Consider the following 27418-nt stretch of genomic DNA (forward strand, 5'->3'; position numbering starts at 1 on the left):
GTTTCCACTACAAATGGCCGCTTAGCTGAGAACCTCTTTATACAGTCTGTTGATGGCCAGTTCAGCTCTCCTCTGCCTTCTTTGCTCGAGTGTGACTCACTCCCAGACAACAAGAATGAAATACCAACGCAAGAGATTGCCCTAGCCCATCAACACCTCAAACACCTAGCAGATCATATGCAGCCCCTAGACCCTGAGGCTGACATTATGTTGCTGTTAGGCCGAGACATAATACAAGTGCACAAAGTGTATGAACGAGTGAATGGACCAGTCAATGCTCCATTTGCCCAGAGACTTGCACTTGGGTGGGTTATTGTAGGTGATGTATGCCTAGGAGGAGCCCATAAGCCAGCCATCATAGGCACATACAGAACGAGTGTTCTAGAGAACGGGCGTCCAAGTCTCCTAACACCCTGTCAAAACAGCTTTCATGTCAAAGAGCAGTCACACAACAAATCCTGGAACACTCACAGTTCATGTCAAATAGGGAAACACATATTCCAGCAAAGTGAAAAGGACGAAGAGCTAGCCCCTTCCTTTGAGGACCAAGCCTTTCTGGAAATTATGGAAAGAGACTTTTACCAAGACGATGCAAATAGCTGGACAGCTCCACTTCCTTTCCGTACACCGAGAACCCACCTCCCAAACAACAGAAATCAAGCACTCAGCCGCTTAGAGTCGTTGCGCCGCACATTAAATAAACGCCCTGAGATGGAGAGACATTTTATGGATTTTATGCAGGGGTTGTTTGACAGGGATCACGCCGAACCAGCACCAGCTCTCGAAGAAGGAGAAGAATGCTGGTATCTGCCCTTCTTTGGCGTTTATCACCCGCAGAAGCCCGGGAACATCAGGGTGGTATTTGACTCAAGTGCTAAGTTTCAGGGAGTGTCCTTAAATGATGTGCTGCTCAAAGGTCCAAATATGAATAACAGTCTGATTGGGGTGCTCATCCGTTTCAGAGAAGAAACGGTGGCTGTCACAGCGGACATACAACAAATGTTCCACTGCTTTCAGGTGCGAGAAGACCACAGGAACTTCCTCCGGTTCCTTTGGTACCGCAACAATGACCCAAGAGAGCCAGTTGTCGAGTACAGAATGAAAGTGCACGTGTTCGGCAACAGCCCCTCTCCAGCGGTGGCAATTTTCGGTCTGAGAAAGGCAGCACACCTGTTCGACACACAGCACTATTCTGAGGCCAAACAGTTTGTTCAAAGACATTTCTATGTCGACGATGGACTCAAATCCCTCCCTACTGAGTCAGAGGCAATTAAGCTCCTCAAAGACACACAGGAGCTGCTCGCTGCGTCCAACCTGAGGCTCCACAAAATAGCTTCAAACAGCCCAAATGTCATGAAAGCATTCTCTACTGTAGACTTGGCAAGCGGGCTCAAGGACATAGATTTCAACACAGAGTTTCCTCCAATGCAGAGAAGCTTAGGAGTATGTTGGGACATTGAAGGCGACACCTTCACATTCAGAGTCTCTCAAGCCGAAAAGCCTTACACGAAAAGAGGTGTTCTGTCCACTATCAACAGCCTTTTTGACCCGCTGGGGTTTGCAGTGCCAGTGAGCATCAAGGGGAGGGCACTGTTGCGGGAGCTGACAAAAGAGACTTGTGGGTGGGATGAGACTCTTCCAGAGGGCATGTTTAAGGAGTGGTCAGAATGGAAGAATGCTCTCAAACAACTCGAGCAAATCCGTATCCCAAGGCCATACTGCTCCTTCTCCTTTCTTGGTGCGAAGCACAGAGAAATCTGTGTCTTCTGTGATGCATCAACCCAGGCTATTGCAGCCGTGGCTTACCTGAAGTTAACGAACAAAAATGGTGAGACAGAGTTTGCGTTCATATTCGGGAAAGCCAAACTTGCCCCCAAGCCCGATCTTACCATTCCCAGGCTCGAGCTGTGTGCATCGGTGTTAGCGGTGGAAGTTGGGGAACTAATCAGAGATGAAATGGACATTCAGATTAGTAACATGCGCTTCTTCTCCGACAGCAAAGTCGTTCTTGGCTATATCTACAATGAGGCAAGAAGATTTCACGTTTTCGTGAACAACCGGGTGCAACGCATCAGACGAGCAACAGTACCAACTCAGTGGGGCTATGTACCCTCGGTGCACAACCCGGCCGATCACGGATCCAGATCTCTACCTGCCGAAAAACTGTTGTCCAGCACATGGTTGAAAGGGCCGGAGTTTCCCTTAAAGCCCTTACAGAGCAACTCATCAGGTACATTCCAACTTCAAAACCCCGACTCAGACATTGAAGTTCGTCCCTTGATCACTGCCACCATTCAAACATCATACCCCTGTTTAAAGACTGCAAACTTAGAATCTTTCTCCAGCTGGCAGTCCCTTACCAGGGCAGTTGCACGTTTGGCACACATTGCACGCACCTTTAAGGTAAAGCAATCAGGCGGACAATGTAAGGGATGGCATATATGTCATGAACTCACTACCTCAGATTTTGAGCAAGCAAGAGAGACGGTTATAAAAGCAGTCCAACAAGAAAGCTTCCCAGAGGAGCTCAAACAAATAGAGTCAAGGAAGGACATCCCAAAGAAAAGCCCTCTCTTAAAGCTTTCTCCCTACCTTGACAAATCAGGCCTCCTGAGGCTTGGCGGACGCCTTCTTCATTCTGACCTTGAGTCCGCAGAAAAACACCCCTTGATTATGCCGCACAAACACCATGTAACTAACCTGTTAGTCCGCTATTACCATGAAAGGGTCAGGCACCAGGGGCGTCATCTTACAGAGGGTGCTTTAAGATCCGCAGGTTACTGGGTCTTAGGAGGTAAACGCCAGATCAGCAGCCTCATTTACTCATGCGTAGTTTGTCGCAAGCTAAGAGGAGTAACACAGTTCCAAAAAATGTCAGATCTTCCTGCAGAACGCCTTAGTGCTGAGCCTCCATTCTCTTACGTAGGCATAGATGTGTTCGGGCCATGGTCTGTTGCCTCTCGTCGTACTCGGGGCGGACTTGCCAGCAGCAAACGATGGGCAGTGATGTTCACCTGCATGAGCACAAGGGCAGTTCACCTTGAGATCATAGAGGGGATGGACACGTCTAGCTTCATTAACGCTCTCCGCAGGTTCTTTTCAGTCAGAGGACCTGCAAAGCAATTGAGATCGGATTGTGGAACTAACTTCACAGGAGCCTCCAGGGAGCTAGGGTTTGACAAAAGGATTCCTTGTGACCCACGTGTTAAATCCTTCCTAAATGATCATGGATGTAGTTGGGTCTTCAACCCTCCCTACTCTTCTCACATGGGGGGCAGTTGGGAGCGGATGATAGGAGTGGCACGTAAGATATTAGACTCCCAGCTCGCTCAACTTGGTTCCAGGCCCCTCACGCACGACGTCCTGATCACCTTCATGGCAGAGGTGGCCGCCATCATCAACGCACGGCCGCTGGTTCCAGTGTCAAGTGATCCCGATGTTCCGTGCATCCTTACTCCCGCCACACTCCTCACGCAAAAAGTTGGTGCACCTCCAACACCCTTAGGTGACTTCGGGGAGAAGGACCTCTACAGGCAACAGTGGAAAAGAGTTCAGAGTCTGGCCAACTCTTTCTGGCATCGCTGGCGTAAGGAGTACTTATCAACACTGCAATGCCGCCGCAAGTGGCATTCCACCAGACCAAACCTGCAGCAGGGGGATGTGGTCCTCCTGAAAGATCCTCTCGTGAAGAGAAATCAGTGGCCCATGGGGGTGATTGCAAAGGTTCATCCTAGTAGTGACGGACTTGTCAGGAAGGTAGAAGTCAAGGTGGTGAAAGATGGTAAAGCCAAAGTTTACTTTAGGCCAGTCACAGACGTTGTTCTTCTTGTATCAGCTGCTGTGCAACAAGTTTAGTTTGGGTACAAGTGTGACATCTTACCGATGTCAGGCGGGGAGTGTTCTGGCTCCTTAAGAGTCACCACTCATGTTATGTAGTGTTATACAAGTTCATGCAATCTTTATTTGTTTCTGGCACACTGTTCATTTTATTTTGACATTCTACCGGAAGTGCTACTTCTCATTACTTCCTGTCTAACGGGAGAAGGACAGTTTGCTACTCCTGTGCCTGCCTATGCTACCTCTTAAGCCAGCACAGTCTGTAAGTTGGCAGTATTGTTGTGTTTTATGTTAGCACTAACTGCCGTGTGTTGTTTGTGATATTTTGAGAAAGCAAATTGACTCAATGATGTGCTTTATTAGTCATTAGCCTAAACGCTAATTAGCGCTAGCTAACCGCTAACGTTAGCTTGTTAGCTTGTTTCGTTCTGCTTTGCTTTGCATAGTAACAGGTCATAGCATCTTCTAATTGTAAGAATGTTTGCTTATATTAGCTCACATGGGATATTTTGTGTTTGTTTACAGTTTTACCATTCATCCATTCATGTATTTCGACAAAGCCATGCTATGCATCCAATCAAATAAATCCACCAGAAAGGAACAACGGTGTGGTTTTTCTACATGGGATGATGGTTGTCTGTCTGCCTAGTTAAGTGCGAGGGCAGAACAATTACATATAATGAATTATCTTCTGATTCGTGTTAAAATTTGCTTTTGTAAAAGAAAAAGCAATCATGCAGATCATCAAAAAATTAGACTGGAGCGTTTTTTTCAGAATAAGGATTACAGATTTGTGTGTTGTTTTTGCATCATTGCTATAATCTTGCAGATATTTTAAGCGACTTAGCGATTCAGGACTACGACAGCAATTAAGCGAGTAAGGGAGTTAGTGAGTGAATCACTACTGCTGGTGTTAGGTACACTTGGACACTGGCAGTTACGGAAAGCCGCGCTGATATCTTACATGGCTCTGGCTGAGGATGAAGAGATAGGAAGATCTGAAAAAAACTCATCACTGGGAGAAAACACAGCAACAGGAGAAAAGGCAGTTACACAAGCAAACTGACGTCAATAGTGCTTATTTACTGTGTACAGAATACATCTGTATGCAAATGTGGGCACTGTGCTTTACATATACATTACCTGCGCAGAGCTGCATCCATCTGGCTTTCATCAGTTATGAGCTCGGCCTCATTCTGAGCGATTCTCATGGCTAACTCCCTGTCTCTTCTCTCCTGCTCGAGTACGGCAGCACGTTGGGCCTGCTCCTCACGTTCCTGAGCCAATTGGATTTCAAGCTCGGCCTGTAAACGGACACATAAACACAAAAGTATCGTAACACAGTACTTAATTCATCTGCCTAATGTGTCGATAAACCTAGCTCCAGTCAAAATACTATAATACTAATTATATTATAATACTATTATATACCAGACAGCACAGAGATGTGTTTGCCCAATGTGCCCAAGCCTGATTAGACTTATTTAAGATAAGATAAGATAAGATAAGATAAGATAGAACTTTATTAATCCCTCGGGTGGGTTCCTCTGGGAAATTCGATTTCCAAAAAAGCACAGCACCGACAGAAGTTACAGAGTTATACACACACACATATATATAAATACAGAGACAATATAAATAAAATATACGAAGGGGATAAATAGAATAAATAGGAATAAAAATAAAAATACAAGTGAATTGCACATTTCAAGTATTGAGTCTATTGCACCGTTGACTATTTACAAAAGTATTGCACAAAAGGTATTGCACAGTGAGGTGAAGAGGCACTACAGCTTAGTTGTTCCCTCCTTTGTCCTCCTGTTTCCCCTCCCTCTCCCCTCCAGAGAGGAGTTAAACAGTCTGATGGCGTGTGGGACAAAGGAGTTTTTAAGTCTGTTAGTTCTTGTCTTTGGGAGAAGCAACCTTTATCCCCCTTTTGGGCTGCTAATAAAGCTTTAGTGGTTATTTGTCTAGACAGAACAAAGCAAACAACTGAGAAACATTCAAAAGTTGGGAGATTTTTATAGACTTGACCCAAATTCAAAGTCCAGGTTTTTATGTGTTCATTTTTTCATTTTAACTAGCTAAGAGAAAGCTGTAACATAAATCAACAAATCAATAAATGTTCATGTATATAGGCTGCATAGTGTGCATTCTTCTCCTGTGTCTTATTATAGAAAGCCTCTAATGAAGTCCTCATTGCATACTTTTCTCTGAGGAGCTTTAAATATGAATACCTCTCCAGGTGAGAATATACTGCATTATTCATATTGTAGGGTGGCAGCTGTGTTACATGACCAGAGTGAAGCACGAGGGCTGAAACTCGACTGGAGAACACCCGAAACAATACATACTCTTTGGCACTGTCCTCGGGATTTTGACAATGTTTCCTGAATATACCAAATTGAATGTATTGTTTGTAAAATGAGGCACTGACTGACACCCTCATTCATTTCACAAGAAACACCAAGTTAAAAAAAAGAAAGACAGAAAAAGGAAAAGGAAATGGCTGCAGAAATTACCAAAGTTATTTGTGTTGAAAAATATTCATTATACAACAGCGAACTACAGGAACACCACATGGGAAGTTTTTGTCTGAGCGGTGTTCCTTCAAGAAAATAAGCTCTGCAGAATTGAAGTGAAGGATATTGTGCTAGGGTAAGCTTTGTCATGGCTGAAAATAGCAGAGAACATAAAGCCAAATTCTATGAAAGTCACAGCAGACACCCATGGAAAGTTTACTGTTGAAGTCTGAGCTGTGGATCAAACCAGTTTTCCAAACAGTGTTCTTGGACATGTGGCTTATGACAGCCTGGTCTCACTTCTAGGGAAAAAAGTGCATACAGATGTCCAACTGGACTGGGGTGAATAAAAATGGGAGGATGGGTCAGGGCGGCTTTAGACATGAAAAGTAAGGAAAGGTGAGATATAAAAATAGAACTGAAAAAGAAAAAAAATGGTGTAGCATCAAGGTCAGAGGAGAGAACGGATAAACAGTACTGAAACAAAAATCAGCAAACACATAGAGCTGGAAAAGGTGGCAAAGTGGAGATGAGATTAAGGGGCATGATAATAAAACACTGGACAGAACAAGGTGGGATTAACTAGTTTAGTTAACAGAAACCAGGCAGAAGTGGAGTCATCAGTCAAGACCCTGTGGGTAATCCACTGGGAGTCCAACCAATGTCATGACCCAGCTGTTGCTGTAGGACACCAAACAGCAAATAAATGTTACAGCTGTAGGCAGCATTTGCCAGCAAGGGGAAACATTAGAGCCATTTCAATGGCTTTGGAGCTACATTATTTGGAGGTACACCGCTTTAGGTGTGTAATTTGTCAATTTTAACACCTTTGCTCGAAATCAAATATTAAAAATAGGCTTTTAAGGTGAAGCCGATATATTGCTCTGTTTATTACACAGTTGTGTGAAAAAGAAGTTTTCACTCAGTGAAAAACTAAGTAACCATTACAGCTTCTATAGGAATTAAGAGCATAAGTAGCAGCCATGTGATACTAATCAAATGCATCTCATTAACTGATCATTAGGAATTGTGAGCACTTCTATGAAAGCAGCGATTTTAGCATTTTGCTTTGTCTTTGTCTGGAGCATTCAGGTGTGTGTTAACACAACAGCACAAACCTTCCAGGAGTGGACCTCCCACCAAATTTTATTTTGGAATAATTAAGTTTGAGCCAAATAATCTTATGTTTGCACATAATGAACAGCTCCATATTTTGCACAAAAACCCAGACATAGCATATCAGCATAAATACCTCATACCAACTCTCAAGCACATTGGTGGAGAGGAGACAATTAGGCTACGTACACACTGCAGGTCTTAATGCTCAATTTCGATTTTTTGATCAAATCCGACTTTTTTGTCTGCTTGTTCACACTACAAATAAAATGTGACAGCAAACGCGCTCTAGTGTGAACCCTCAAAGCGGCCCGCATGTGCAAAAGAAGACGTCACACACAATGCGCTCTGTTCAGACCCAGACCAAACAGTATTGTTTGACTGATGGCCCTTAAAATGAAGACTTGTTTCGGACTTTACGTTTCCCAATTTTACTTAAAGTTATAAGGTTATTTTGTTATTTACATATGGCCTAATAATGATCCTTATTGCTGTTTTAGAGAGGAGCGGTGCTTCAAAGGATAGCTGCAGATTTCTGTCAGAATCTGCAGATTATACAGTACAAATAAAATGTTCACGTTTCTCCAACGTTGTCTTCCTAACAGTTTCACTGACATCTACACTAAATGGCCAGAAAGCGTTCATGATGTCTTCTCTGGCGCTGATAATCGGCATCTGTCTTGTTTCAGTGACGTAAAAGACGGATTTAATGCGACATGACCATTCAAACAGCAGTCGCTTTCTAAAACATCAGATATGTATCGGATTCAGTACCACATAGGAAAGTGACCCAGATCGGATTTGAAAATATCGGATTTGTGCCGTTCACACTGTCATACAATGATCGGATATGGGTCGCATAGGGTCAAAAAAATCGGATTTGATGCGCTTTCGCCTGCAGTGTGAACGTAGCCTTAGAGCTTCTTTCATATCCACACCTTGCAGTCATTGAGTTGATCATGAAGTCCTTTCTATTTCAAAGTATTCTAGGGTAAAATCTGAAACCATCTACCTTACAGCTAAAGCATGGCCCAAACTAGATCATACACCAGGGATATAATTCTAAGCACAGCTGCAGATTTACAACAAAATGAAAAAGAAAAGAATCAAAGTGTTGCAATGGCCCAGAGCTCAATCTGATTGAAATGCCATGGCGGGACATTAAGTGATTTGTGCAAAAATGAATGCCTGTAAACTTCAATGAACTGAAGCAATGCTGTATAGATGAGTGGGCCAAAATTCCTCTACGGCGATGTGAGAGACAGACAAAAACATACTGAAAAGGGTTACTTCAAATTATTACACAAGCAACTGAATCACAGGCAGGACTTAATTTTTCATAGGACTGTGAAAATTGTCTTTTCACACGATTCTATGAGTGCAACCAGTAAAGCACTATTTTTTATTTTAATCCAAGGACTGAAATTGTCTGCCACTGCAGTGGAGTGCAGGTCATTTATAAGAAGCTTAAATAAAACTGCAAGGTTTTCATTAAATTCATTCAGTGGAGTTAAAGTAGAATTTTGAAGAAGTTAGTAGTTGTTAGTTTTCCAATTTTTACGTTTTTACTTTTCAACAGAAGAGCACAGAAGTATTCAATGGGGAAATTTTCCAAACCTGCATGGCCTTGTCCTCTTCCTCTCTCTTTTTTCTGTCCTCCTCATCTTGCTTTCTTTTCAGCTCCATCTCTGCTTTCCTAAAATGTTGAGACAAAAAGGAAAATTAGAATATTTACTAAAAACAACATTTCTGAAAGTGTCAAAAAATGTTTCCTCCCCAGGCTGATTGCTCTAGAGGCCAGTGTGCCACATCAGTGAAGCACAGACCCCACTTTTGTCTTTTATTGTCTTTTGAGTCACAGTTGTTTTACACTAAAACTGTGTTTAATAATCACATTTTGGTTGCTAAACGATTGAGTGGAGTTGAACATATTTATTTTACATCTAACCTTGCAGCGTTTTATCTGTGCTTCTCAGGAGAGCTGTTAGAGTTCTGTGCAGGACTAGCTTCCCTGCAGCTTTTATTGCACTTATGCTTTTTTTGGCCAATTGAAACATTGTCTGCACTTTACCCAACTGTTCTTCTTTGTACTCCACTCTGTATGAAATGAGTGGACGTAAATTAGACTGTTAGTTTTTCTTCTTCTGGTTTCTTGGTGTGGAGTAGGGGATAAAAGTTTGTTTCTCCCAAGGCAATACTAGGAGAATCACTGTACATTATACACAAACACATATACTAGTAATTTTGCACTTAGCACTTACAGTCGTCTCTCTTCTTCCTCCTGTTTGCGTCGCTGCTCTTCCTGCTCCCTGCTCTTTCTCTCTTTCTCCATCTCGTCCTCGATGCATTTCAGCCTCTCGCTCTCTTCTTCCTCCTGCTTCTTCTTTTGCATGGAAGCAAGCAGCTGCTCTGAACGTTTCACCAGTCCTTGATACTCCGTGTCAATCTCCTTCCTGGTCATCAGTGTGGTCTAGTTGTTCAACAAAACAGCAAAGGATGATTGGAAAGGATAAAGTAGAAATACATGTCTTTATTCTGCTGTTCAACCATCAGATTTTGGGCCTCAGGTCTGAGTGGAGTTCAAACATGGCTCTCACAATGTATTTATCAGTATTAAAAACTGATCAAATGCCGATAGGATGTTAGCAGGCTAGCATGAGTGTGCTAGAATGAAAATATGCCCTGTGCTGATTTGAATTTGAATCATAAAGAAGAGTCACAAATGCCCAAACTTGCCACACTTTTCTGATTCCATAGCACAACCATCCCATGTGGCTACAAGTTAGACACTGACTGACATTGTGTGTACGTGTCACTTGAGTGCCACAGCCACAATGCTCACTTCTCCACGCACTTGTCAGACAATCAGCAGGGGGAGAAGAGGTCACCATATTGTGCACATTCATAAGAATGAGCCACTAACAGCATCACAGGGAGGGAAGATGACAAGGTCTTGTCCCTATTGTACAATGGTCTGATTGACAGGCACTGGCATCTCATGCATTATTCACAACGAGATGTCGTGCCATAAACAACTTCTACATACTTAGAACACCGTAAGTGTCAATAGCAGGGGTGTTAATAGGCTAACAAATCAACATTAGGAGGGCGGAGTGGCTTATTTGGATAGAGGGGGGAGAAAGAGCTAGGAGTCAATGGTTCTTTAGTGTGAGTCAGGATACTTCAAGGAACCTATGAGCTCTCTAACTTGTTAATTAGATACAGGCCACTACCAAAGAGAAAATCAAAACTACTGGAGAATACAGTGCCCAGATATCTGGATGATTTGCTGTACCTAGAGGGTCCAATAAGGTGGGTGTTTATTGCACAGGGAGGGCTGGGATTTCAATAGCCAAGTCCAATCATTTAGAAAAACAACCCCGCTAAATTAAATTATTGGAGAGAAGAAGAATCTTGCTCTACAAGCTCTTCTTTTTATCCTCAGGTGAGTGAAAATATTGATTCTGGAGGATAAAATGAGAATGGCCACTGCAAGACAGACTATAGTGTATAACTCCAGGATGAGGTCTTTGTCTAAAAGAAGACTGTCAGTGCCACAGAGCTAAAAGTCTGCATGCAGGTAGCAATATACAATAAATATGAGGCAGTAAGGCTTCAAACAATCTATCTGATCTGAAAAATCTTCCCTTAAAATACATAGTTAAAAAGAACAAAATATCCCACATACAGTACATACAGAGAAAACTCAGAGTGTATTATGCTTTGAACCAAAAATTAAAAGTCCTCACCTTTATCTTCGCTAACAGAGCATCTATGGCGGCAGCCAGCTCCTGAACTTGCTTGGCCATCTCCTGTTTTCCCTCCTTCAGCCCATTCACCACCTCATTGAACCTTTCCATGTGTTTCTTCAGGTTTCGAACCTTCACCATACCATCGATTCTGTGGGCCGTGATAAAAATGCAGACTTACAAATGAGTATATTACTAAGAAATGAAAGCATAAGAGTTTTATTCTAATGACCGCTAATAAAATAACCCTGTTAAAGACCTCATTTAGTCCAACTGAGGAAAATGCATTTTAGTTTTCATTGCATTCTCTCTTTTATTACATCCCTCATTTATGTGAAAAGAAAGTGATGCCTTTGCATTTTAGCACTTGAAAGGAATTAAAAGATCAATGAATGTTTCCTCATCTTTGGATTCATTTTATTTGCATATTAAACATGAACTCAATTCTCAGTTCTTTTGTGGAACTGATGATATAAATGTGTGAATGCCAGCATAAACGTTTCCTGTGCACAAACTGCCACTCACCCACTCTCAATCAAAATCTCATTGCAAGGAACTATCTGAAAACGCATGTACAGTGAGACACTTCCCATATAGTGACACTCCATTTCTCCACAGTCCACTGATGACTTTTTAGATTGATTTAAACTTGTACATGCTTGATACAGGAAAGCCATCAAAACCTACCAAGTGTGAACCAGTTTCAAGAAAAAGCAAACTGAGAGTGCCAAGTGAAAAAAAGACAGCAAATGGCACAGAAAAGCAGAAATGATGCTGCATGTGTTTGTGGGCTTGTATAAGTTCTGGGTCCCAGGAACAGGAGGAGACTCACCGTGGCTTATGCTTCTTCTTAGACAACCACATGCGGACAGTCTTTTGCATCTTGATGCAGGCCACAGCTCTGTAACTCATCTTGTTCTTAACTAAAAAGAAAGAAAATACTTTTTCACAAAGCATAGAATCAAACCTACTTTCAATGACTGCATACCTTAAATCCTATATAATTTTTATACATCTTTGTACTTGGTGGCATAACAATCCTGCTCTAGTAATAGGTTATGCAAGGACAAGGTTTTGAAGAATCAAATAAAATATGAAATGCAGTAGTAAAAACAATACTTTAAAAGATAAACACCAGAAAACCTTGAGAGTGAGCACTCGTAATAACATAAACACTAAATCCTCCTTCTCTTGTGATGTTTTGTAGCAGTGTATACACCTGAGACTGCCACCTGTCTGTCTGTCCTGCACTCTCTCTCTCTGGTTGTGCAATAAAAGTATGAACATGTATTTATAAGTTACACTTGTGCTTGAATCCTGCACACATTTGATTTCCATGTGTGACAACTGCAATTGTCCAGAGTGAGGACAGACTGAGGGACCCACTGCTGCACATCATCTGTGAGGCTTTGCACCCCTGATGATCCACCAGGACAATCTCAGCAGTGTGTGAGGAAGAGGAGGAGGAAGAGCCAGCAGCAGCTGACAGATGGAGAGAATAGACAGACTGTTCCCTGTTTGTGAAGGACTGCTGGAAAAGTTTAACATAACTAATTGTCTGTCCTGAATCAGTCTTATTAGGTAATGTTCAAATAATGTTATCATCCCAGTGTTTTCAGTGTGGGAGAAAGTACTCAGGGCCTTCAAGTTACACACTACGAAAGGCAGCAACAAGTTTAATGTTCAGAAACCTAAAGTATGTATCAGCAGCAGAATGGAGCTAAAAACAAATGTTTGATTCAGTTCTATGAAGCTTTGAGTATTTTGGATCAGTAGCACTGCTGTGTTTGTTGCATCATATTGCTGTAATTGTTTATATGCTTTATATATTCTGAGGTAAGTTGATCTATAGTGTTACATCATATTCTATAAGGATGTTATGTGTTTGTATACTTTCTGGCCAGTTTGACCCATTTAGCAGAAGTCAGCCTGTTTAAGGCTCTGATATCTATTCTGTATGACTTAAAGCAGTTATGACATGGTCTGATTTTCTCACCCAATAAAGGAATATTTCATATATCAGTCTACTCTTCATTTTATCAGAAACAGTTATCACAGCTCGTACATTTTCTTTTTACACATATATGTAAGCATTGAGCCAAATGTAATAATGCCAACAAATTAAACGAACAATATTTGTCTCTTATATATAATACATCTATAGATACACTGTCAAAGATACTTGTCTTTGAGTGAAGATTTAGGGTGATAGGAAATATAAATAACTGCAACTTGAATCTTTACTGAAGCTCAGTATTTGACACGGAGTTCAAACTCACTGCTGTAATAACTAATAATGATTAATATAATAACTATAATAGTGGCCATATTATATTTACATTACCAAAGTGAGATGACTTTAGTCTCATGAACAACATCAGCTAATTGTTATTTACTAGCTAATCTTAAAATGACTGTTCAGCACAGAAATGAAGCCCAAAAATCATGTTTTACTGTCCTGTGGTCTCAGCCTCAGATACTTATCAAATCACACAAAGCTCATGTAGAAAGAAATGAACAAAGCTGTATGAAACGTTTCCAGCTGTTAGTATCATGGTTGCTAGGCAACCTGGGCAGTTCGACGGAGGCTAGAGCATCCCATTTCACAAGCCTACAAGCCTCGCAGTTCCGGTCTCAGCGGTCTTTGAGTACGCGGCCCTTGAGGACCGTTAAGGCTGCGTACTTTAAGGCTGCAGACCCTGAATTGGGATACAGCCATACATACATGTTTTGGTTTGTGCAACTGGTCCGTCAGGTTATTGTCTCCCCAGAAACATTTCCGTTGTGTTTTGTGTAATTTTGCAGCGTTTTTCTTTTTGCAGCATTTTTCTTTTTGCAAGTGTTTTCTGAAGTTGCAGTCCGTTTGGCCTCTCAGAGCCACCGTAGCACAAACTACTATAATAGCTATTATTAACCAGCAGCAGTACACTATAAAAGGCTTTCTTTCACCTGCTCACCAACACAAACAAAGCAGCGATAATAAGATGAAGCACTGAAATCACAGGAAGGAAATAATGTCCAGGACCAGGGGTATAAATTTACTCAGGCCACTTATCCACAGAGTATGTGGTCAAGCAGAGGCAGCGTTCTGTTATAGCTGCCATGTAATTTCATTTTATGCTTTTGCACATACACACAGAAGCCAGCCTGCACTTTGTTAAATTGTGGAAATCAATAGCTTGGCACTGACTGTAATGGTACAAGGAACTGCTTTTAGAATACTATTCAATCTTGCTGGAGGCTGCTTCATTTGATGTTCTGAAAGAAAAATCAGTGTAAAAGCACAAACCCAGGTGACGAAGTGTACGGCAGCAAAAAGGGACTCTCTATTTAAGCTACAAAGAGGCTGCTAATGTTCGACAGTAATTTCATGTTTGTTCATTCTCCTTAAAAGATGGTAAATGATTTCAAATAAACCACAGCGAAAACAGAGGAATGACATAACACAAAGAAAACTGAAATTATTTGACTACATTACAAATATTATTGCTTGCATATCTAAAGCTGGTTGGCTACTTATTTTAAATTCTTCATGAAATGAACCTACGTTTGATGACAGACAAGCAGCACCACTGGACCTTCTTCCAGAGGCTGCACACCAGCCACTTGTTGACTTTCTTCAGCAGCTCTGCGAGGTGGTCTGGATCAGACTTCATGATCTGGTCGAACTCGGCAAACTGGCGCACACACACAGCCAAATGTCAAGTTATAATTCAGTCAAATTTAGTATTAATGAAGATATTATGGCTAACAGATTCGTATGTAATGATCTACAACATTAATATTTTACCTTTCCGGGGCGGAAGAACACCCTTGTCAGTCCAAACTTGAAGTCCTTATCATTCAATCCTAGAGCTTTGAACAAAGCCTAATAGAAGAACAACATTCAATCACTCAACAATATCGTATAAGTGCAGGGTTTCAGGCTACTAAACTGTTTATATTTGTTAATCATTTCCCAAGTGGGTCAGTGTGGCTTTTTTTTGCAATGCAAATTACACAACTAATTAGGGTTTACTTTAAACAGATTAGCTTGTTGTTTAAACTCGACTGTAGACGCTGGATTTCTTCAGTGAAACAGAAAACTATTCAACTTAAGCCCACCTTGCAGAAAAGCCGAGGATTCAGCCGTGTAAGCTTATCCGGCATATACTGCTTATACATGTTGTAAAGCTCATGGAAAGGAGCCCTGGAGGGGAAGCCCCCCTGCATCAGGTCCAACACCGACACCATTCCTAATCATGAGAAACACACAAAGAGAGAAAGTAATCAGAAAAACACATCATCCATGCATGTATGTGAGAAAACCTCCATGCCTATCCAAGAGGGGCACAATAGCACAATCTACTTTAATGTGTTCTCATTCATAAAGGCTGTTGCAGGATTATATTGACATTAATTATTGAAAACACCAGCACCCTTTACCCAAATATTTTTTCTATCCCTCCTCTGTACATGTCCAAACCATCTTGAGTCTGTAACTTGGGCACTTCCAGCTAGGTCTCCTGCCTTTTCTTTAGTACCATCTCCAAACACCATAGCACATCTCACTACCATCCAGAAAACCTTTCACTCTTGCTGCTGTCCTTCTGTCATCCAATCCGCCCTTCCTGCACTCTCTTCTTCCCCTCTCTTGAGTACTAACATCCCAGATATTTAAACTACAACTACAACACCACCTTTCTTACGTCTATCTTCACCATTCCACCTGTCTCCCTCTCATCTGTCTTTCTTCTAGTGACGTTCATTCTTCTCGTCTCCAAGAAGAATTAAACATTTCACAATATCATCTGCAAATATCACAATACATGTAGACTCCCACTTGACTTCAAGTGTTATTGTGCCCATTACCACCGCAAATAAAAAAAGGCTCAGAGCCAATCACTGACATAATCCCACTTCCACCTTGAAACCATCTGAAGTGCTTCAAAGAGCAAGTCAGACTAACCTGTTGAAACTCTTCCATTAACAGTGGAGCTAAACTGGAAGTATTTTAATTCTCTTAAAGATTATAAATTATAACTATTTAATCAAAACACTGTTTTGGTTTTACCTGAGCATTGCAGCTGGGAGAGAATAAGAGCTCCTTCAAACTGGTGGTTGACCATCTTCAGATTGGGTTTTACACAGCGGATGAAACTTGAACCCTGTTAAAACAAAGACTAATTAGGAAATATTGGTCAAACATACACAAAATGCATTTTATAACATCCATTTTGTGTGCACAGTAAACACAAAGGCTGTAATAATGTTTTTAGACTCTGAGAAAAAGGACAGAAAATAGACGGCGAAACAGAGATGTAAATTTTACTTACAGTGCTACGAAGCTTCTCCAGCAGCAGATTCAGTTGGGTCTGTGTGTTAAAACAGACAAAAGGAAATGCTTATTTTTTATTTTGGGTATTTGTGGTGAAGGTCGCCAAGACACACATGCTGGAGAATACGTACAGGGTGGGGAGCAGTTATATATAGTCAAGCAAGACCCAAAGCACAGTAAATATCGTGCATCTCTTTTATGCAAAGAGACTGATCATTACAACAAAGGATATTTATCTTTCTAATTTTCTCTCCCCATAACACAATCTAGCTATTTATCTCTTTGTAAAATAGTGTGTAAGATGCACACAGTCCTTGTGCTTGAGTCCACATCTGGTGAATAAGTGATGATGACAAAGAAGCTACGTTAGTAATACAGAAACTCAGAGACTTTGAAAAGATGGTGCGATGATGTAAAGGTTTGAAATGGTGCACAAACACTTTTTATTCATCGAAAAAGACAGCCCAACACATGGAGCTGGGAGATAAGTCATGAGCAGCCTTGTATTACTTTGGTCTCTGTGATACGTAAGAAATGCACTTGAAAGTTGTGTACTTTCGCTTTTGTGTGAAACCCCGAGTGTCTCATCTCTTCTCTCTTTTATTTCTTTCCACTAGCCCTGCTTTCTAACTCCTCTCTAGTATACCTCAAGCTGACTTTATCCAGCTTTATCCACCAAGGAAGAATTTCTCAGAGGAAAGAATTGGAAGACTGGAGGATATCTAAGAGGGGGACCTTGAATAAAGGAAGGGAAACAGGGATGAGAAGGAGAGTGGAAAGGAGAAAAGTCACAGGAAAGGTCTGGATGTTAGAGTTGGTTTACTTTTTTTAAATCACAAATCTGAAACCTAATAAGGATAGTGATAATTGTGTTTTTACTTTTAAAGTCTAAAACAACAAATTTCTTAAATCAAGAAAATAAAATTCAAAATGTAAACCTACATAATGAAACAGTGGAAAAATTCCAGGATGCACAAAAGTCAAAATTAAAGCATTTCATCTTTAATTTGGACGACATGTGATACAATAATATGAAATATTATAGCGTCTTAGTGTTTGGTATGAAAAAGTGCAATATTTAAATTTTTTGGTAAAGTTAAGGGGTTTTGTTCACGTGTAGTTATGATATGTTTATGTTCAAGGACTTTTTCTAACAGTCAAGAAACTACCTTTAACCGTCACTCTGACCTTGAACTTATTCCCAACGCTGATGAAGCTGAGCTTCCCCGCCTTCTGTTTGGAGTCCTTGGAGGTGTTGGAGTTCTCAAACAGCTCTCGAACAAATTTGTCTTTTGATTCACAAACTAAGCTTTCCAAGGACATGTGGAGGGCATCATTATTCTTCTCCACAAACCGAATCTGAGAGTGCACACAGACAAATCCATACATGTACAATCACGAAAGACCTTTATACATATTAATAGAGGTCAAACCCAATGCAGGATGTGTCAGTCAGTAAAACGTATGGAACATGTTGTACCAGGACAACACGTGTGTTTTTAATTCACTGTGATAATAATGTTTTTAACTATCTATCATATGCATTAAAAAATTTATAATTGTGAAAAAACCAATAACTCAATAACAAAAATAAATAAAAAATAACAAGCCGCGTGCTTAATATGTCATCTATTTTGCTTCAATGCCTGTTGATTGGCAACTTTCTAAGAGACATTATAGTCAGGTTTCTAACAATTATGGACAATGACACAGGATTTGTAGTTTTGCCTCTCTACACCACCACAGTGGGCTTTAAATCAAACAGTAAGGGTGTGATGAAAGAGCAGACGTTCAGCTTTATTTAAGGGGTGTAACAAAAGCATTGAATAAACTGTTGAGGTCATTTTTATTCAAAGGCCCAAATAGTATATTAATATAATGAATGTTTTAAATCCTTTAGGTATAGAACCCATGAACATCACCAAATACTGTGTTTCCTCCCTTCAGTTGTTCAGACAGGACGTTGCTCTTTACTGCAGCCTCCTTCAGCTGCTTCTTGTTTGTGCATGTTGGTTTGGGGTCAAGCGACTGACTTGGTTACTGAAGAATATCCAATTTCTTTACCTTGAGAAACTATCAGGTTGCTTTTGCAATGATTTGGATCATTATCCATTTGGATTGTGAAGCTCTGGCTGATCTGTTTTATAGCATTTGGCTGAATCTGAGCAGAGAGATTCTTCTATCAACAGTCACATCATTGATAAACAGTAGTAACCTGGTTCCACTGACAGGGTTTAATGCCCATGCCATAACATTGGCTCCAACAAGTATGAAAAATAATGTGCTATGCTTCATATCATTAACCCCTTCATTGCTTATCCATATGTTTCTTTTACCATTATTACAAGTTCATCTTGGTCTCATCTGTCCAGAGAGTTTTTACAAAACTGTGCAGGCTTTTTAGGTGTTTTCTGGGAAAGTCTAATCTAGCTTTCCTGTTCCTGGTTGTAACTAGTGGTTTGCTCCTTGTTCTAAGCCCCTGTCTTTCCATTCATGACATTCATGAATAGATGTGTCTTGATTCTAGACCTTAGTTCCACCGAGCAGCTAACGGAACAAAAGTTCAATACTTGGAATTGTCTCCAGAACTTTTATCTTCACATTTTGCCGTGGAATAACAAGGGAACAGGGCTCCTCTGGCCATAGAAGTGCTTTCCACTGTGGTGGTGTACTGGGGGCAAAATACCAAAAAAATACTTATGAACTTTGTGTAAAAATAGAGGTGAAACATATTTTCATATTGGATCTTGTCAGTACAACTCAGTCCCAATAGCCATACGTGATAATGAGTGTTAAGGATTACTGTTTCATAGCAGACTGCTCCAGCAAAGTGTCTGATGATGAAGCCTTCATCATCCCGGAGAGTCCTGTGAATGGTCAGCTTTGACTTTCTGGGAACCTAAGACAGAGACGATCAAAGTAAATCATATCATGCTAAAACACATATATTGATTTCATATTAAACCCATCCATCATCGTGTCTACAGCAGACTTTTGTTTGTCCACATGACGACTGAGTGCTCAGGGCTTCTTTATCTTCATCATTAGCTATTTAACAGGTGTAACCTGGATCAGATGATTTCACTTTAAATGTGAAATGTCTTTGCAAGTCAAGTTTTTTACAGAGTTTACAGGGCATTAGCTTAGTAAATGAACATCATTAAGAGCCTATGTACACTGCATAGCAGAGTTTAGCTCTTGGATTAAATTCTTCTCTCTATTAATATCTATATCTATATGTCTGAGTAGCAACTCTCCCTAATGTAGTGTGGCTGCAAGCAGCCTCCTCTTATCTTAAGCCTGAACTAGTGTCAAGGCAACATATTTAAAAAGATTTCATGCATGCAGAAATACAGGCGAAGTGACAAACAATAGCAGCAAAGGCAGCGACAGATGGAGGGAGTAAGATTGTGCGTCATTCACATAAGTGTTGTAACAAACAGGAAGAGTAAAAATGATTACAATGACAGTCCTGTCTTTAGTCTAACAAAGAATGAATAATAGGAGAACAAAGGAGAAAAAGCAAAAAAAGAAGGGAAAAGTGAATAACAAAGAGAGAAAGGATAAGGATGAAGTCTGACCGTGAGTCTGAAGTGGTCTTTATGCTTGCTGTGAACAGCCTGTGCAAAGTGTTGGTCACTGGCTTGTGGGAGACGGTTCTCTTCATCCAAAATGTCCAGGATTCCCGTCAGCTTTGCTTCCACTAGATCTGGAAACGTCAAATATTTGTCCATCAGCCACAGCATTGTGACATTAAGTCCAGACAGAATTTTTGTGAATAACAATCCTTTCATTCCTATTGTTCTAAATATTAGCTGACTAAATCTGAAAAATAATTTATGTTAACATCTCAAAGCAAGTGATATCCATTCATCCTTAAAATTTGAAATATTTAAAAACATTTTTAGAAACAACAAAGAGCATTCACGTAGAATAATGTGGAAATCACAAAAGCAATAATGAAACAAGTTGGAAAGAAATCACAAAACATTCTGTTCCTCGATATAGATTTATTGGAAATTTCCACTGCTTATCATATCTGGAATATGAATATTCAGAGCACAAAATGTTCGTCAGGATGCTCATTTAGCCAAATAACTGAATTATTCATCTGACATCCTGCGCTTGGAAAATAATCTAATGGCCAAGGACCTCCGGAAAAAAAAAATTTGCATGAACAAGCACCTGTGCATAAATCCTGAAGATTGATGAGTGAATTAATGGCCAACCCAAACGGTCATTTGCAAGTCATAAATGTTATTCATGGCTGTCAGTTAACCTCACACCTGAATAATCACAGCCTTTGAAATATAAATCAAACTGCTTCACCTTGATACACTGACTACTTCATCCCATTAATTCGAGGATTCATTCGAGGACATAGGCAACGACAACAAGGTGGTGGTGGGGGGGTATCATTTCGCTGTATTCTCATAGCACAATAGGGCCGTGAAACCCACAAATACTCATCGCGCTTGCTCCCTTCAGACACAGGGATGTGCCAGCTCCGAGGATAATGAGAAGTCGGTATTTTTGTCCCCCTGACAGGTGTATTTTCACTGCTGTGACGCGAAACCTAGAGGAATGGCCCAAATTAATGTCATGTGGGTGAGCTGATGTTACACTTGAACTAACCTCGGTACATTTGTGGTGTGTGAGCTCTACAGAGAGTCACAACAATCTCTGTACATTTGCTATTTTGCAGTGCAAGCTCTCAAAGGCGACACTTCATGGTTATGATGCCCCAGAGTGTCAGTCTATCGACCTGTTTTCACTTACAAGAACCATCCAAGGTATGGACAGATACCAGGTAACAAATTAAAGAAAAAAAGCAAAGCAACATAAAGTCTCTGGAGGGATTAAACACCATTCTTCCAAAAGATATTAGCACATTTTGGGTGGTGCTTTTACAAATGCTTCATCACAGGACAAAGTTCCCGTTTGGTCATTTGGAAAAAGCTGAAATCAGCCATTTTATCAGCTTCAGGAGGAGATGTGGTCAAAGCAAAGAAGCTGGCACAGACTCACCTATGCAGTCCTGGTTGTCAACATAATGCACCTCATTCACACCCAGCCCTTCCTTTTGATAGAGCTCTTGCTCCTGTAAAAACATGATCAAATATCAAAAATCAACACTGAAAACAAGACTTACTCTAAAAGTTTGTAAAAGTTAATTCAGATTATTCTGAGTGGCCTTACAATATCCAATATCCATAACAATATCCATCTCCAAAAAAGAAACAAAAACCAAAAACCAAATAGAAACATCAAACCAACAATATGTGATTCAGATAACGAGAAAGAGGCTAAAGCCAGAATTGTGGCACACTAATTGGAGACCTTGGAAGAGAATAACGTTAAGAGATCACAGGAGAGAAACATGCGTTATCGTGTCCCTTGAGAAATTAGTATTCTAATGAATATGAGAGAGATGGGGGTGAAGATAAAAGTGAGAAAACAGAGAAAGAAACAAAAGAAAAGCTTAGCATGCCAACAACTTCCACCTGCCTCATGAAAGAGTCAGTAAGTTTGGCTTTTCAGTGACATGATGTGGCAGGTTTCCCAGGATAAAGAAGTAAACTGCCCCAAAATCAACTCAATTCACCCAGGGCTCACCCACCTCCTTGAGAATACGTTCGTTGAAGAACTGTTGCAGTTTCTCATTGCAGTAATTGATACAGAACTGCTCAAAGCTGTTATGCTCAAAATACTCTAAGAAGAAATAAACAGAAAACACACATTTCAATTATTTAAGAAAATGAAATGTTTTTATGTTAGTGGATGAAATGTTAAAGCCAGTAGAAAAAAGAAATCATACAGTAAATTTAGATCTTTTTCTGTATATTATTACCAAACCCAGCAATGTCCAACACTCCAATAAAGTTGGAGGAGGTCTCGAAGGGGAAGCACTGGTTCACTCGCTTGACCACGTGATCGAAGAGGCGGCTGTACACAGCCTTGGCCAGGGCATCGCGGGCATTGTTTGCTTGCTCCACCTTTAGAGGCACCCTGGAGAGAGACACAAAGTGAGGCATTGACACAGTCCAAAACTGGGACATGCCTGTGTCTTATTAAACCTCCCTCTTTTACTTTTTATAATTAAACCAAAAGTTTTGTTGCGTCGATGTGACACTTTTTGCTACCCAGTATCTTTCCAACTTTTGTTCCAGGTTATTCTTAAAAATGTGGAATTCTGTGCCAAAGACAAGATATTCAAATTAAAATCTGAACCTTGAACTTAAACTTTATTTTTAAATATTTAAAGAGGGGACTGATGACAAAGTGCAGCTCCACAGTGGCTAAGAGTTCAACTCGGCAGTCCCAGCTGGAAAGCAGATGAATTTCAAATAAAAAGGTTTCGCTCTTGCCATATCTTTACCTCTATTTTCTTTTGATATTCAACACACCCAACCCAATCCAAAAAGCCCTTATCCATTACAAACAGTAACAGCAGTAATAGACTGCAGGGAAAACACATGAGATCTTTACAGTTTATCTCAGTGACAGGTGTTTTTATCTGTTGCAGTGTTTCATGCACACCCCAATGCATTCAACGCCCCCTCTGTTATCCTCAGCCTTACAGGGCCAGGGTGGATTTGTCTGAGGCTTAATGACAAAACCAAACCCCCCCTCTTATCTCCACCTGCTCCCTTGACACCCGGGCTTGTACTGTACTGCAGCCATGCTCCCCTCCCTGCCTCCTCAGATACAGGCTGCATTATTTATGTGGAGAAAATACTTCCAGGCCAGGCCAGCATCTGGCCCTCCTGAAATATTAATTTAGCAAACCTGGCCCCATCACTCCAACACCACATCATCACAAAAATGACACAAGAGCACTGCCAATGCCATATTCTAGTCTGAACATGCTCTATTTAACCCAACAAAAAAAAAAATCACAATAACAAAGCTTGACTAGTTAAAATACTACTATACAAAAAGTATTAATATATATTTGTGCGACTGGTGTACTCAAATAGACAAGGCTGCAACTGACTTAGTTATATTAATTCGATTTTGTTCACTGTCAGGATAAGTAGAGCAAAGCCCATCTTACCACTGCCCGGGTCTTATTTGAATTTTTCCCTGACTACAGATATTTTATCTGTAGTATATTTCTTCAGTCAGTTCAGTGACTTCAGCCTGTTTGAAACGACTGTGGCTTCCTAATAAAATGAACTTTGTCTCTAAACAAAACCACTCAAAAAAAGACGATCAAAACTGTGCCGTTCCTCTTACTTGATAACTGTTCCTTTGGCGCCCCCTGCTGTAGTGAGCATCACCCTTGTTGTGAGGCTGATGCGTAGGTCATCCTGATCCAGGCCCAACAAATCAGCACAGTACTGAAGAGAGTCGTTGGACTGATTCTTCAGGACACAGCCACCTAAGACAAATAGCAACACACATAAGCATTAAAAAGGACTTTTTATAGCAAATTGTCGTTCTGTATGTGCAAGACTCTTTTTCTCTACGTCGTTATAATCTGCTAACTGGAATAGTAAGACTCATTTTTCTGAGTTTTCTTTTGGCAACCAAACTCAACCAAATCATACTATAAGAAAGGTGTAAGTAAAATCTAATTTTACAAAATTGTGATGCTGTTCAAAGTGTAAGTAAAAACAAAATGCATCTTACAAGCAAATCTCATAAGACCTTATTTTACTGACAACGGAACATAACAAATGTTTGAATTGAGAAAATCTAGCATTTTAAGAAAAATATTTGCTCATTTTGATATCGATGCCAGCAAAACATCTCAAAAAAGTTGGGACAAGATAACAAAAGGGTTTAAAAAGACAGCTTTCTAAAAGGGAAAAAAAGTTAGAGGTTCATCAATACATGAAAAAACTGCCTACAAATTATGGCACATTTTTGGAATACTTTTCCCACACATAAAATTTCAAAGACTTTAAATATCTTATTATCCCACGTGTGGGACTAATAAAGGTTATCTTATCTTATCTTATCTTATCTGTATCATGAAAAGATTCCGAGAATCTGGAGAAAGCTCTGTGTGTAAGAGACACGGCTGAAAGTCAACATTGGATGCCTATGATCTTTGAGCCTTCTTGCAGCACTGTATTAAAAAAAAAAAAACAGGATTCTGTTGTGGAAATCACAGGCTCAGGAACACCATAATTAACTGTCTGTAAATACAGTTCACTGAAAGTGCAGGTTAAAGCTCTATCATGCAAAGAAGAAGGCATATTTGAACACGATCCAGAGACGCTGCCATTTTCTCTGCGTCAAAACTCATGTACAATGAACTGAGGCAAAGTGGAAAACTGTTCTGTGCTCAGACGAATTGAAATGTGAAATTCTTTTTGGAAAATACAGACTCCGCATCTTCAAGTGGACGAGGATTATCCAGCTTGTTATCAAGTTTTAAAGCCTGCATCTTTGATGGAATTAGCAGTCTGCAAACCTGGCAAGATACCATCAATGCTGAAAGGTATATAAAGTTTCAGAGCAACATATGCTCCCATCAAGACATGTTTTTCAGAGGCCTTGCATATTTCAGCAAGACAATGCGAAACCACATAGCAATTCTATTACATCAGCAAGGCTTCATAGTAGAAGAGTCTGGATGCTGAACTGACCCACCTGTAGTCTAGACCTTTCACCAACTAAAAACATTTGATGCATCATTAAATGGAAGAAATAACAGTGAAAACTCTGTTAAACAGCTAGTACCCAATATCAGACAACCAACATCATTCCTATCTCAGCAATATTGCTCCTCTGTTTTCAGACATTTACAGACTGTTGCTAAAAGAAGAGGGGATGCTACACAGTGGTAAACATGGAGCTATACCAACTTTTCTGATATTTGTTGCTTCTATCAAATTCATGTTTTAATGATACAGTAAATAGCAATAAATTAGCAAATCATTCTGTTCTCATTTATATTTTACAGTGTCCTAACTTTTTGGGGAATTTGATTTATAGCAGCACCAAGCATGAATAAGTGTTCTAACAAGGTGTTTGTGTGAGCAAGAACTGTACTGAAGTGAGAGAGAAACTGGGCACCCAGAGGAGTTTGAAAGTACACTCACAGAGATTTTGATTATAGACACAGAATGAGAAAGAACGAGGAAGAAAAATAAATGGAACAAGAGCTCATGTTTACTCGGGTAACAGATGCTCTTTTTCATCACAACTCCAGATTTATCTGTGGTGACACTTTTCTTAAAACTCCATATTGGATTCCATGTGCTAAGATTCAATAAAAAAGTAAATAGATATTGATTTGTTTTGCTCATTACTATGGGCAGCTTATTGAGTTTAATGGCATATTTTGAAATGTAAAAAAATCCTGTGAAGTAGAGAAAACAGAAAAGCAAGGTAAAAATGGACGATGCTGGTCTCAGAAATGACTAACTGCTTCTGAGAAGATAAGCATTAAAAAAAAAAAAAAAAAAGCTACAGCAAAAGAAAATCCCTACCCCACACAGAAAGTCAAAGTTCTTGAAAATGACTTCATATTATTCTAAATGTTTTGCAAGGTATTGCACAGATAATGTTTATCTAACCCGAAGAGCTGCCTGTTTCCTCAAAATCAATGTTGCCCAGATGCAGGACACCGGCGACAACCCTGAACAGGTCCAGCTTCTCTGTGTCGTTCAGACCAATCTTTTTCATGGCCTCACACATCCTGTTAAAGTCACCGTGGTCATCCAGAAGAGGGTCCTTTAGTGCGCCCGTCTTTACGTGCTGCAAAAGACACGAAAGTTAGAAACCACAAAGTGACAGGAAGTGTTTAAAAAGTCAGCTCAAATCAAGATTTACTCAAGCATCATGATATAATCATTTGTAAATGGTATCTATGTTCTAGAAAATTCATTAACTTGATGTTGTATAATGAGTAAATCTGATTTAGAACTGAACTGGACCCAACAGCTCCCACTAAATAGAAAAGCCACACGTATGAGGTAAAACTGAACAAACGAAAACATTTTACAACAGCAGGTTAAAAGAACCTTCACCAGCAGCACACAGCAAGCAGGAAATCCTTAAAACTAGGGCTGCTCAGCTGTCGTAACAGCTGAATAAAGCAGAAAGGCCAGGAATACAGTGAAATAATCTAATCAGTGAAATAGAACCTATTAGAAATCATCAGGAAACTAAATTGGAGATTAATTATATAGTAATAGTTACTATAACAAGGCGTGTAGAGTTATGCCTAAATATTGAGTCCTGATTATACTTTAATATAAGAAGCACAGGTTGAGTGATGGGAACTGAATCCTTTAATTTTTCATGTTTTATTAAGGTTAATTTTCAAAAAATGAGAACATTCAAAATTAAATCTTAATTGTACTTCTTTGGGTAAAACAAATACTCTAATTATGCTCCACTGCACTGTATAACTGGCAGAAGTTGATTCTTTTTATATTTCTATTTAAACACCATCTGCACCAAAGCAAATCCAAACCAGGCATGCACACGCAAAGAAGAGGAAGCAAGCGCTCATGTTTCCTGTTTGAACTACAAACAGCAGCATGTAAAACCAGAGAGTGTCAGTCTTCAGTTTAGGAAACTCATAGGAAAAGAGCAGGAAGCACAGAAAGTAACACACAGAAAGAAACATCACCTTATTGTCCTATATATAACAAAAATGTGGTGGGAACAAACAAATACACAATTATTTAATTAGCAGCACACATTTACTAGTGATGCACACTTTTCCTTACATCCACAGAGCTCACTTGCCTTTCATCATTAAATAAGTAAAAATTTAGTGAGAAAAAAACATCTGCAAGCATATAAACAAACACACCTATGACATTTAGTGCTAGTTTGACTTATGAATCATTCAAGCATTAAAATCATTCAACATTAGTTCAAACCCAAGGGATGAACTAATGTTGCGACTA

General features: G+C 40.0%; 1 protein-coding gene across 4 annotated transcripts in view; it reads right to left on the reverse strand.

Moving 5' to 3' along the window:
* The window catches only part of myo6b (myosin VIb), a 45873-nt gene that overhangs the window by 12824 nt on the left and 5631 nt on the right, over positions 1-27418 (reverse strand). For 2 of the 4 annotated variants that reach the window (XM_085343495.1, XM_085343493.1), the window contains exons 10-27: positions 26075-26255; positions 23781-23925; positions 22393-22550; positions 22162-22253; positions 21570-21642; positions 20123-20250; positions 19345-19440; positions 17730-17900; positions 16540-16578; positions 16278-16371; positions 15329-15459; positions 15015-15092; positions 14772-14901; positions 12057-12147; positions 11225-11375; positions 9737-9945; positions 9093-9171; positions 4981-5141 (exon numbers count right to left, since the gene is read on the reverse strand). In XM_085343495.1, the coding sequence (XP_085199621.1) occupies positions 4981-5141; positions 9093-9171; positions 9737-9945; positions 11225-11375; positions 12057-12147; positions 14772-14901; positions 15015-15092; positions 15329-15459; positions 16278-16371; positions 16540-16578; positions 17730-17900; positions 19345-19440; positions 20123-20250; positions 21570-21642; positions 22162-22253; positions 22393-22550; positions 23781-23925; positions 26075-26255 (2207 nt within the window). Of the gene's footprint in view, positions 1-4801; positions 4853-4980; positions 5142-9092; positions 9172-9736; positions 9946-11224; positions 11376-12056; positions 12148-14771; positions 14902-15014; positions 15093-15328; positions 15460-16277; positions 16372-16539; positions 16579-17729; positions 17901-19344; positions 19441-20122; positions 20251-21569; positions 21643-22161; positions 22254-22392; positions 22551-23780; positions 23926-26074; positions 26256-27135; positions 27145-27418 lie in introns of all 4 variants that reach the window. The other 2 variants (XM_085343492.1, XM_085343491.1) reach the window with 2 other exon arrangements.

Source organism: Diplotaxodon limnothrissa, linkage group LG19, assembly GCF_057381915.1.
Source record: "Diplotaxodon limnothrissa isolate DT_005_m linkage group LG19, D_limnothrissa_male_GT1.1, whole genome shotgun sequence".
In the NCBI taxonomy this organism is placed as follows: Eukaryota; Metazoa; Chordata; class Actinopteri; order Cichliformes; family Cichlidae; genus Diplotaxodon; species Diplotaxodon limnothrissa.